The 12,530-nt window shown below is 45.2% G+C and overlaps 1 protein-coding gene across 2 annotated transcripts in view; it reads left to right on the top strand.

Moving 5' to 3' along the window:
- Positions 1-873: 873 nt before the first annotated feature.
- The window catches only part of TRAF3IP1 (TNF receptor-associated factor 3 interacting protein 1), a 76,098-nt gene continuing 64,441 nt past the window's right edge, over positions 874-12,530 (top strand). For both annotated transcript variants that reach the window (XM_011929585.1, XM_011929584.1), the window contains exons 1-6: positions 874-944; positions 1,365-1,526; positions 4,297-4,440; positions 4,537-4,953; positions 8,438-8,509; positions 9,558-9,633. In XM_011929585.1, the coding sequence (XP_011784975.1) occupies positions 885-944; positions 1,365-1,526; positions 4,297-4,440; positions 4,537-4,953; positions 8,438-8,509; positions 9,558-9,633 (931 nt within the window). In that variant the 5' untranslated portion in view covers positions 874-884. The remainder of the gene's footprint in view (positions 945-1,364; positions 1,527-4,296; positions 4,441-4,536; positions 4,954-8,437; positions 8,510-9,557; positions 9,634-12,530) is intronic.

The following is a 12,530-nucleotide window of genomic DNA, read 5'->3' as shown; positions in this document are numbered from 1 at the left end:
TTGTAAAATGCTGTTCCAGGTCCTCCTTGTGGTCCTTTGGCTCAGTTCACGTCCCTGAGTGGCTTCACAGGGCCTCTGTACCAGGCCCCGAGTGTCTCTCTGTCCTGAGGCTCCTGCTGTCCTACATTTCCCTTGCACAGAACTCTGTGGGTCCTGGACCTTGTGTGGACTTTCTTTCTTTTTCTTTTTTTCTTTTTTTTGAGACAGAGTCTGGCTCTGTTGCCAGGCTGGAGTGCAGCGGCTCAATGCAATCTCCGCTTCCCGGCTTTAAGTGATTCTCCTGCCTCAGCCTCCCATGTAGTTGTGACTATAGGCATGTGCCACCACACCCAACTAATTTTTGTATTTTTAGTGGAGACGGTGTTTCACCATGTTGGCCAGGATGGTCTCAATCTCCTGATCTCGCGATCTGTCCGCCTCGGCCTCCCAAAGTGCTGGGATTACAGGCATGAGCCACCACGCCCAGCCGTGTGGACTTCCTTATGTCTGGCATGTGCATCTGAAATGCCCCCTTGCCCAACTCTTCTGTAAGCCTGGTCCCCATCTAGGTATGATTCCTCCAGGAAGGGTTCCCTGCCACCCCTGCCCCTCCCAGATTGTGGATTACGTACCAAGCCTGAGTGCTTCCTTAGTACCTGCATGGTGTCATCTTTACCCATCTGTCCACACAGCCAGCCTAAGTTCTGAGAGGATCTGGCTGGCTTCTGCCCTGCACAACACGTGTAGTAGACATCAGACATTTCTTGAGTAAGTGGATGATTCAAGTCTGGGCTGCTAGTCAATTCTGACACCTCTCGAGTGTGGAGTTGAGTGGATGAGGCTGATGAGGAGGCTGTCCGTGCGGTGACATGGTGGCCTTTCTTTCTCTCTTGAAGGTGATTAGAATGACTGGTTTCATGAAAGGCCTCTACACAGACGCCGAGATGAAGTCTGATAATGTGAAGGTGGGTTCTCCTGTTGACCCCTCGCCTTAACGGATGGGATTTTTTGTAGGCTGGGTAGTGTGGCGTGTGTCATTTCTGTGCTGCATGTGGTTGGAATACAAGGTCAGTGAATTCATGAATTGATATATACCCTTTCTCATTTCATTTTCTTATTGTGGTAACTGGATATCATGCTAGTTTTATTCACTGAAAAATGGGATTAGTATTTCAAAGGTTAATGCTAGCCCGTCAACTAAATTAAAGGCTTTAATGAATTGTTTTTGTTTTGTCAGTAAAGGGTCAGTATTTCTAGATTTGTTATATATCTAAAAATAGTTTTGTATGTAAACAGAAACTATCCTATGCCTGTAGAACATACTGAAGATAATGCATACTCTTCAAAGTATTGTAATATTTATATTTTCAATGGAAATGTTTCAGGATAAAGATGCAAAAATTAGCTTCCTACAAAAGGCCATAGACGTGGTTGTAATGGTGTCGGGAGAGCCACTGTCGGCCAAACCAGCCCGAATTGTGGCCGGGCATGAGCCTGAAAGAACAAATGAGCTGCTCCAGATAATTGGAAAATGCTGTCTCAACAAGGTACTACTGCTGTCCTGGCATTTTGAACTTACTTAGTACTTGAGTAAAAGGTAGTCGGGGGTTAGGGACTCACATGTGCCGGCGGTTTAGGGAAGGAGTTTCAGTGGTGTCTGTCAAACATTGTGCTTTGAATCTGATCCCACCCCTTCTGGAGCCCCAGAGATACAGGAGGAGTAATTTAAAACTGAATGATAAGACAAATAAGGGTATCTTATACGCAAGTTCTGCAAGCTTTCAATATAAAATCGGGAACCCTGCAGGCACTCTGTGCCCGGCTGGTGGCTGGAGGCCCAGGCTTCCATGCCCTCTGGCTTTCTCCTTTCTGGGGCTCCTTTGAGGACAGGTGGCTGCTTCCAGCCAGGGCTGCAGTGGCTGCAGGAACGCTTTTCTTCTTCCCTGGGTCTTATGGGAGTCTCTGTTCTCTTCCTGCATCTGCAGCCTCTGGTATCTGCTTGTCTGTTGCCCTTCCTCTCTCTCTCTTCTACCCTTTCTCTCTCTCTTCCACCCTTCCTCTCTCTCTCTTCCACCCTTCCTCTCTCTCTCTTCCACCCTTCCTCTCTCTCTCTTCCACCCTTTCTCTCTCTCTTGGTTGCTGTTTCAGTTGTACAGGGAGTAGATATTTTTCTCCCTGAGCTTTTCACCCTGGGCTAGAAACTTGGGTGTCAGGCCTCAGGCTGCTCTGGTTAGGTCCAGTCTGGGCCATGTTTGCCCAAACGTTGGAGAAGGTCTTTCCCCAGGGTCTTCCTTCTTTTGAAGGCCGAGTGGTCCCCCATGGAGGAGCAGGTTGGACTTGTATAGAGAGTATGATTAATACAGTTTTTCACATACCTAGTGGGTGGTTGGCTGGGGGCTGACCTTAAATGTGACCCAAACGGGAACAGGTAGGTTTCAGCCCCCTCAACAGCAGTGGGTCGTGGAGGTGCGTAGTGGGGTCAGGCCCACTCCTAGGAGTCCCCCCGGTGCAGGTCCAGCGTGGAAATTTAGAGACTTGGAAGCAGATTTTGCCAGTACATTGGCCTCTGTGCCTAGACTCCCCAGCTCCCCTTCCCGGGTCCTTTATGTTGCTCATCTTTCTAAAAAGCACATCTGGCTCCTATCTCCTCTGCTGAGTCTTCTCCGGCTTCCAGTAGCCTTGGGGCCGAGCCAGCTCCATGGCACAGCTTGTGAGCCCCCTAGAGACCTGCTGCTACTTCTTTCCCTTCAGATCCTTCTCTCGTTTCCCACACCTGAGCCCTCCACTCCAGTCACCATGCACCCCCTCATTCAGCCCTGGCCTGCTGTCTCCTGTCAGCCTCTTGCCCTGGTGCTGTTGGCTTCTTGGTGCCTGAGCTGCCTTCCTCCTCCAGCCTCACCCAGCAGCAATGTGGCATCTGTGAGCGCTTCCTTGAGCCTGGGCCTCTCCTCCCTCCCAGGCCGACTTAGGTGCCCCTGTAGGCTTCCTATAGCCTGTTGTTTAATTGTTATGTTTGTCTGTGTCCCCAGTACATGGTGTGTCTTTGGCCTAAATGGAGCCTGGCATGCGGCACTCACTCAGCGTGTGCTTGTGGAATGAGTGCGTTGAGTGAGTGGGACTCCTGACTGGAAGTGTCCTACACTCTGGATGGCTGTCAGGGATGCTGGAGAAGGAATTTTTGCATTTGACGGGGCTTGAATTAGATCAGTTTTTTTCCCCCATAATTTTATTATTGTGTTAAAATCCCTATAACATAAAATTTGCCATCTTAACCATGTTGAAGTGTACACTTCAGTGCTGGTAAATTCAGTCATGTGCAGCCATCACCACCTTCCATCTCGAGGACTCTTCTTGCAAAACAGACTCTGTCCCCATGAAACACTAACTTCCTCTTGTCCCATCCCCCGGCCCCTGGGATCCTTCATTCTACTTTCTGTCTCTGTGAATCTGACTACTCTAGGGACCTCGGATAAGTGGAGTCATAGAGTATTTGTCCTTTTTTTGACTGGCTTATTTCACTTAATATAACGTTCTCAAGATTTATCCATGTTGTGGCATGTATCAGAATTTCATCCCTTTTTAGGGCTGAATAATATTCCATTGTAATGGATATGCCATATTTTGTTTATCCACTCAACTGTCAGTGGTACAGTTCGCTCCCGCGTTTTAGCTATTATGAATAATGCTGCTATGAACATGGGTATACAAATATCTCTTCAAGACCCTGTTTTCCATTTTTTTGGATAAATACCCAGAAGGGTAATTATTGGGTCGTATGGTAAATCTGTGCCTAATTTTTTGAGGAGCTGTTATACTGTTTTCCATAACGGCTGTATCATTTTACATTTCCATCAGCAGTGCATGAGAGTTTTAATTTTTCCTTATCCTTGCCAATGCTTGTTGTTTTGTGTTTTTTTTCGGAGCAGCCATCCTGATGGGTGTGAGGTGGTTAGATAAAATCTTAAGGCACTTATGGCTGGGATTCTATGATGCCATTAGAAGTTTAAGGCATGGGTCAGCTTTATTGACCTTGAACACCCACATTCACATTTGACAGCTTGGGTAGACTTGAACCAGGATTCATTTAGCTTGGGTGGATGCTACTGTTAATGACCAAAGTGTTGAAAGTAATAGTTATCAAGATATGCTGTGCTTTGTATGTGATAATAACATGTTCAAAAAATATTTTATCCTTTGAATTTCATTGTAGACAGAGAATCTGTCTCATGAGCTATCTTTGGATGGCGATGTTCTGTTTGTTACGTGTGCGGATCTCATTTCACCTAACACCTCATTTCCTTCCATTTGGATGACAAGCTCTCCAGTGACGATGCGGTACGGAGGGTTTTAGCTGGAGAGAAGGGAGAAGTGAAAGGCCGGGCCTCACTGACCTCAAGATCTCAGGAATTGGATAATAAGAATGTGCAAGAAGAAGAGTCCAGAGTTCACAAAAATACAGAGGTGAATTGCAAGTCGCACATCTTTGAAAATGAAATAGTGAGTCTTTTTGTAGCTTAGGTAAAAATGTTCATAAATGATTTTATTTTTATTTCATAGGATAGAGGAGACTCCGAAATAAAAGAGAGAAGTACAAGCAGAGATCGAAAACAGAAAGAAGAACTGAAAGAAGACAGCAAGCCAAGAGAAAAGGACAAGGACAAGGGGAAGGCCAAGGAGAATGGCGGAAACAGACACAGAGAAGGGGAGAGAGAGCGAGCCAAAGCCCGGACCAGGCCAGACGGCGAGCGACAGAAAGACAGAGGCGACAGGGAGCGGGACAGAGACTCCGAGCGTGAGAAGGAGACAGAGAGGAAGAGTGAGAGGGGAAAAGAGAAGGAGAGACTGAGAGACAGGGACCGAGAGCGCGACCGAGACAAAGGGAAGGAGAGGGACAGACGGAGAGTGAAAAACGGGGAGCACTCCCGGGACCTGGACAGGGAGAAGAACAGAGAGCATGACAAACCCGAGAAAAAGGTAAAGTCTTCCTGAAAACCTCGCCATTTGCTTAGCAAGAGTTTGTGATGGTGTCAGTCATGATTTTTATCTTTCTTACAGTGTGACTAGGAAACTGGTTTTCTTTTATGCCTATTTAAAATTATGACAATCTTGGATTCTCAGTAGAAACCCAAAGAGATGCTTATTTCTTGTCAGTTGTGTTTTGGGTTTTTTTGTTCATCCCTTAATAGAAGTTTATTGTTCAGCCAATCATTTATGAAGACATTATTCAGTGAGTTTTTAACCATTTCCTACTTCATGTCCAGGGAGAAGTCTGCTGGATTATAAGCTCCCTAAGAGCATAAGCCAGAGATGTCACTCACATTCACTGTTGGACACCCAGTCTGGTAGAGTGTCTGACACACAGCCGCTTTGCAGTAAATACTTGGTAGTGGAATGGATTGAGCATCCACGCAAGGGGTGATGGGCTTTTCAGATCATGAAACATTGGATGAAATTGGTCAATTGATAGTGGTTTCTGAGGTCTCCCTTTATGGAATTTTGATGTGGGAGTGGTAGAAGATAATTTGAAGGGGGAAGTCAGGAAAATATTATTAAATGCTTGCTCTTTTTAGAGTTTAATGATTCCTCACCAGGCCTGTGGAGAAATCAACGTTTTTCAGAGTTTGAGCTGATTTGCCGTGTTGCTCTTGTCCTTGTCTCGCAGGTGTTTTAAGATGTGTGGCTTCTCCCGTGCGTGTCGTTTGTGTCATTTGTGTCACTCTCAGTATTGCTCTGAAGGCTTTGGAGCAGCCTCCACCTTAGCATTGCAAGCAGTGTTTATGTGCAGTCTGAGTTGTGCATGTGATGTCTTTAGGAGCATGGACATTGCTCAGTTCTTAAAGATTAGGGCTGCTTTCAGGGGCTTTTAGGCATTAGCAGATAAGCACAATAAGACTGGAGTTTACTGTAATTCTTGTTTAATTAAATTTTCAGGTAAATTTAGGGTTTGCCAGAAAATCCTACTGGTTTCAAACTGTTTTCTAAATGTGTGAATTCCTTCTGGACCCACCGTGTGTGCTGGGGATGTTTTCCCAGACACCCATTCTCTGGGGGATGTGACATTGTAAAAAGCATCCTGCGAAATGTTGGAAATCATCTTGTCTCTAGCTGCTAGGAAGGAGGACACTGAGGTCGGGAAGGGATCCAGATCTGCCCAGTTGATCCGGCCGGGCAGTGAGGGGCAGGGCCTGAGTTGGTGCCATGGCCTCTTCCTCCTGGGACAGCCGTCTTGTCTTGTGGCACTGCGTCTCACGGTGTGCCTGCCCAGGGGAGGGGGGTGGGCGCCACAGGACTGACCCTGAGGGGAATCCTGTAAACCAGGCTTTCCTGTGGGGGTCAGTACAAGCCTGTTTTGAGATCTGTGGGTCACAATGGGATAGGGGGTGCCTATCGGGCAAGATTGTGGTTTTGTTCGTAATTGAACGTAGTGTTCTACGGGGCATTTTGGAGTTTTACTATTTAAAATGTCACTCATTCCCCTCCACTGCACATCCTGGAGTAATGTGCTGTATGGTATGTGTCATAACCTGGCTTTCCTTATGAGTCTTAGAAATTACAAAGACATTCCCCATCTTTTGCTCCTTTTTAGAGGTGTAAGAAAAAGTATTTTTCATGGACCTGATTTTTCTGAGGCACCAGTATATTCTGGTGTATTTTGCTGTGCATGAGGCAGCCTAGGAAGGGGCCAACGTTCCTCAGCTCTCAAGGCCTTCGGATTGGTGGTCCCCACGCTATGTTCCCTAAAACTGCTAATGAGATGACTGGCTTTTGAAGTAGAGAGAAACCATTCCAAAGAAATTCCTAGAGGCTCAGCCAGGCATGATGACTCATGCCTGTAATCCCAGCACTTTGGGAGGCCGAGGTGGGTGGATCACGAGGTCAAGAGATCGAGACCTTCCTGGCCAACATGGTGACGAAATCCGGTCTCTACTGAAAAAAAAAATTACAAAAATTAGCTAGGTGTGGTGGTGGGCGCCTGTAGTCCCAGCTACTCAGGAGGCTGAGGCAGGAGAATTGTTTGAACTCAGGGCGCTGTAGTCCCAGCTACTCAGGAGGCGGAGGTTGCAGTGAGCCGACATCACGCCACTGCACTCCAGCCTGGGTGACACAGCGAGACTGTCTCAAACAACAACAACAACAAAAAGAAATTCTTAGAGGCTAATATTTGGGAACATATCAGAGCCAAGTGTAATGATGGTTTTGTTTAAAAGCATCTGAGACCATGGTGAAGTGATTTTTTCCTGCGCAAAGCTGGTGCTTACTTGGTTGCCGTGAGATTTGCGTGGATCTCGCGTGGTGGTTTTGCTTGCCAGGCTCCTCTGTGGACAATCTGGGGGCTTCATTGAGCCGCATGGGTCTGGGAGGCAGCTGCATCCTTTCCTCTGGTAAAAAGCGCCAGGCAGGTGTGAGCTGCTGTGAGGCGCTTCCCAAGGAACCCCAGTTCCCAGGGACCTTAGTCACATCTATGCTGGGGAGGCAAGAGACTCAAGTTCTAACCCCGGTTCTGCCGCAGTCATTCTTTATCCTCTTCCCCATTTTATTTCTGTCTAGTTGAGAGGCTGATGAAATCCTAGGCTGCCTCATGGGCTTTTGCGAAGAAGAGGTGAAATAGTAGATATGAAAACACTCAGAAAATTAAGAGTGCAGTGGAGCGGACAAGGTGCTAGGTTAGACTGGCCACGTGGGGGTCCCAGGCCCCTCTCTTAACTGCCCCTTTTATGGGTAGCATGTGCGCAGTGCCCAGCCTGCAGTCATGGGTAATTACTGCTGATAAAATCTGATATCTTCATAATTAACTTATGAGGACATTGAATTGTTGAAATATTGAACAGGCTTTCTTTGCTTTTCAGTCTTCCTGGAGTAAAATCTCAATGAAGATAATGTGTTCTTCTCCTTCTACTCTGAGATATGTCTTCTAGAGAAGTGATTTAAGGCGTGAGATGAGATGGTGTTTACGGTTTTCATGTAGTTTATGTTATGAGAGTGCTTTCCTCACTTACAGTCTGAAACCTTTGCTTAAAAAGAATTGCCCCATTCTGTTAATGAAGTTAGCCTATGATCAGCAGAGGCGGCTAGGAGCAGTTTCTCTGTGGGTGTTGGAGGTTTGTATTGTTCCCTCCCTCACTTCCAGATCCCCAGGTTTCCCTGTGATATGTTTCCAGGAAGTTCAGTGTGGCATAGGGATTCGTGTTCATATAGCTTCCTGAGAGGCAGGAATATTTGAAGTCCTTGCCCATCTCCTTTGCCCTTATGAGAAGAGATCTCCCTGCCATTGGCTTGGAAGACTCTTGGGGAATGCAGGCAGTAACAATCATGGCCATCAGAGCTGGACTGGCGATGTGGTGTTCTCATGGGAAGAATGATTTCACTGTTGGTCAGTGTTATAGAAAATATCTTGGCATATTTTTAGATATTACGGATTGGAATAATTCTAAAGTTTGAATTTTTTTTTTTTTAATAGTCAGCAAGCTCAGGGGAGATGTCTAAAAAGTTGTCAGATGGAACTTTTAAAGACTCCAAGGCTGAAACAGAGGTAAACTTTAAAAAATAACTTTAAGAGATGTCAACTTGTAGCTGTGTTGAAACAGTGAATGCTGTGTGCTCCCCTGGTCCACTGAGGCATGGAGGGAGCACATGGTCATGGCCTATCTGTAATAGGTCCATTTTATTTGGTTGTAAAAGTAATGAGTTAAATGCTTTACCTCCTGGTAAAATAGATGGGGGTATGTATTCTCTGATTTTCTGTGGGGCACTCCTGGGTTTACTTATGCCTTTATATGACTAGTGTGATGTGTGGTGTGATAGGGTTGTCATTTTGGGGAGAAGGGGGAGGTGGCACTGACGATGAGTCTGGAAGAGGCGTAAGTCACCAGGCAGATGGGGCCAGTGGGAGGGACCCCTCCAACCTCTGGTTGGCCTGTTCAGGACTCCACGATGCATTTCCTGGGGCTCGCCACGGTCTCCACATGGGCCATCTTGTGGAGGTTACACTCATCCCAAGCAGTAGGGGCCACTGAGAGGTTGAAGCCAACTTTTGTAGTCCAATTCACATTTCAGGAAGTATTCATGAGGCTGCAGGGGAGCTGGGTTAGGCACCGAGTAGAGGCTGGGGGGCCAGTTAGAGGAGAGAGGTGGTAAGACTGGAACTGTGCCAGTGGAGGGAGGAATAGGATGTGCTGTTTCCTTTGGTTAGTGTTCTGTTTAAATACGTATAAATTTTTACCTTCAGAGTTGCTTACAAGTGCATTTAAGTAATTAAGTATATAGCAACAGAAGTGGAGTCCTCATAAGCACAACTGATAAGACGGTGTTTCTCAAAGTGTAGTGAGCAGATTGTTGACCTCTTTAGGGCTGCACAAAATGATGGAATTCTAAATAGATTGCGAAAAGGCTTTTGGCCTACGTGTTAATTCGCACTCTCAGGTCTTGAGTCCTTAGTGATACTGAGTTTTTAAAGCATATGGGCACTATTGCTGGATTTCATACTTGTTCTTCCTCAAGCAGAGCTTAAAAAGTAAACCTGCTTATGATATTGCTGTGTAATGCATCAATTAATTTCTTTTCATTCTTTTTTCTTTAAGACTGAGATTTCCACTAGAGCATCCAAGTCATTGACAACAAAAACAACAAAACGGCGATCCAAAAATTCAGTGGAAGGTACTGCAAAACTTATGTATGTAGCTGAAAATATGGATATTAGTTTTTTTTGTTTTTTTTTTTGTCTTAATCCCAATGTCTAGTAGGAAAGAACTCCTGTGGCTGGGAAACAGACTTGCTGTATCTGGGAATGAATAGCGTGTGGAAATAATGAAGATTTGTGGCTGTGACATACACATGCCCGTGTGCACAAGTGTGTGAGCTGATGACATCAGGGTAGAGTAGCCCCTCTTTGCTGGAGATCTGTGTTGAAATGTAAAAGTTGTGATCAAATTTTCATTTTTCAGAAATACTTAGCCATCTTCATTTCAGTAGTTCTGTCCTTTGCGTTGGCAGCCTACATTTAATCCTCGTGCAGGTTGGACGTAGAGCATGCAGGCAGATAATGTTTATGTGTTTAAAAACCACAGAAATTATGATTGGAAGTCATGCTAAAAGTCGAACGTGCAGGCCTGGCCTACGGTTCGCTGAAGGATAGTACCTCACAATCCTGTCTAACACACCAGTGTCAGGCAAATGCAGGGAAGCCCTGTTGGAGGCCACTGGCGTTGGAGGCTTATTTTTCATTGACGTATGAAGTTACTTTGAATGAGCAGTGCTAGTTTCTGAAAAATCATCCTTTTCCTAAATTGTGTAAGTTAAAGAAGGGTGGCAAGATGTAGTAGTGGGAATTTTTCCCTTAGAAAGGAGGCTTAAATGGTAGGTTCCGCTTGTGCACAATAATTAGCAATGCGTTTGCGACCAGCTTCGTGCTAGAAGCCTTTGTTGTCTTTTGGTGGAACGCTGTGGGGTGGGTTTCCAGAAGCGCAGTGGCTGGCACAAAGTGTATGGCATTATGGCTACTGCGCGCCCTCAATGGCCCTTCACCCCACACCTTCTCCAGTGTTGTAAAGGCATGCTGATTTTGATGGACGAAAAACAAAAAGTTGATTACTAGTGAAATGGTAATTGTTGTTGTGTGTGAATGTTTTGGGCTTCTCTGACCTGCCTGTTCTTTGGTTTCCCTGGGTTCTTCTTGCTTCTGGAGTCTGCGTTCTTACTGATTTGCATGCGCATGCTGTATGTTAAGGACATCTGCCAGTTTGCCAATTTTTGCATTAGTGTTTCTTTTCCAGTTTGTTTCTACTAATTATATTTGGTTTGGTTTCTGATTTGCCTGGGTGTTAAATTGTTATGTGTCTGAGGCCTCTAATCTTTTTTTTGGTAATCTGTCCAGAGATTTGAGAGGCGAAGATTTGCATTTCATCATACATTTTTTAACTTAATTTCTTATGTTCTGTCTTACTTTACTTCATGGTATAAGGTGAGGCTCTGAATCTATTTTGTCAGAATAATTCATCAGTAATTTCAGGATCACTTCTTAATTGAATGCTTCTCTCCTGCTCTGTGATGCCTTTTATAGTCTGGGTTATGGGCTTTTTTGTGTGTGGTGTTTTTTTACTTCTACTGTTTTATTTTTACTATTAGTTTCTTATCATTGTTCTTTTCAGAAAAGTTTTAAGCCATCTTATTTGCTTATTCTTCCGGATGAATTTTAAAAGCAGTTCATGACTCAAGAATTCCACTCTTGCAAAATAAACAAACGTCTCAGAATTTAATTGGATTTGTGTTGAATATATGCATTCATTAGTTTAGGAAGATTAGACACCTCTAACTTCAGCTTCGTGAGGGTGTTCGCCTCTTCCGAGAACACGTTGCATGTGCTTGGGTATGTCTGTTGGTCACAGTGGTTGCTCACTGGTTTATTTTATTTTATTTATTTTATTTATTTATTTTGAGATGGAGTCTCACTCTGTCGCCAGGCTGGAGTGCAGTGGCACAATCTTGGCTCACTGCAGCCTCTGCCTCCCGGGTTCAATCGATTCTCCTGCCTCAGCCTCCCGAGTAGCTGGGATTACAGGTGTATGCCACCACGCCCAGCTAATTTTATGTATTTTTCATAGAGACAGGGTTTCACCATGTTGGCCAGGCTGGTCTTGAACTCCTGACCTGAAGTGATCCGCCCACCTCAGCCTCCCAAAGTGCTAGGATTACAGCCCTAAGCCACCGCGCCTGGCCTGTTGCCTCTTAATCCAGTAGTTCTTTTGTTGATTCTTTTGGCTTTCCTAAGCAGGCAGTTGGATCATCCGCCTGCCTTTCTTTTCTAATCGCTGCGATATGTGCATCTGTGTTTACTGGTGAGCTTGTGCTCTAGGGGTCTTTTGTATGATCTTAAGAGATTTTCTTACCAGACATTTATGGGCTTTTTGACACTGAGATTCCTTGAGCTGTCAACAGCTCAGTGGACTCTTGTCTTCCTCTCCTGCTAGCTGGGCACTGACCTCCCTATGGGTCCCCCAGCAAAGCTGGCACTCTGCCTGAACATTCTGCCTTGCTTAAGTAGGTTCACATTTGGGCAAATGCCCAGTACCCGGAGGTGTGTGAGACACTGGAGCTCTGTGTTCCGCTCAAGGGGATGAATGAGCCTTTACTACAGGGTGTGAGGGTATCACATTGGTAAACATACTTAGACTCTTAAAGTCATTCTGGAATCCCTGCAGAATCCAGAAAGCATTCTGCCCAAGAATATTATAATGTTTGCTTATTTCTAAGTAGTGCATACAGAGCTGATCACTTTGCCTTTTGAGTACATTTTAATTTCATTTGTTAACTGTTTTACATTACATTACAGATTACGTTTAATATATATTTTCATTGTGCTGTTTTATGTCAGGAAGAAGGGACCCTAAAACCAGTGAAAATAGTCTTTCCCCTGAAAAAGAACATAACTCTTCCTACTGTAAAGCTAAGAAGGAACATAGCATGAAACAGCTCGGTAAGCTCAGTGAACCATAGTGGAGGCTGTGAGTGAATGTTGAGAGTTGAAACCTTTACTGCCTGGTCCTTTGCTTCTACTT

This window comes from Colobus angolensis, unplaced genomic scaffold (assembly GCF_000951035.1).
Source record: "Colobus angolensis palliatus isolate OR3802 unplaced genomic scaffold, Cang.pa_1.0 Scaffold82, whole genome shotgun sequence".
Classification (NCBI taxonomy): Eukaryota; Metazoa; Chordata; class Mammalia; order Primates; family Cercopithecidae; genus Colobus; species Colobus angolensis.
This window is presented reverse-complemented; position numbering and strand designations above follow the sequence as displayed.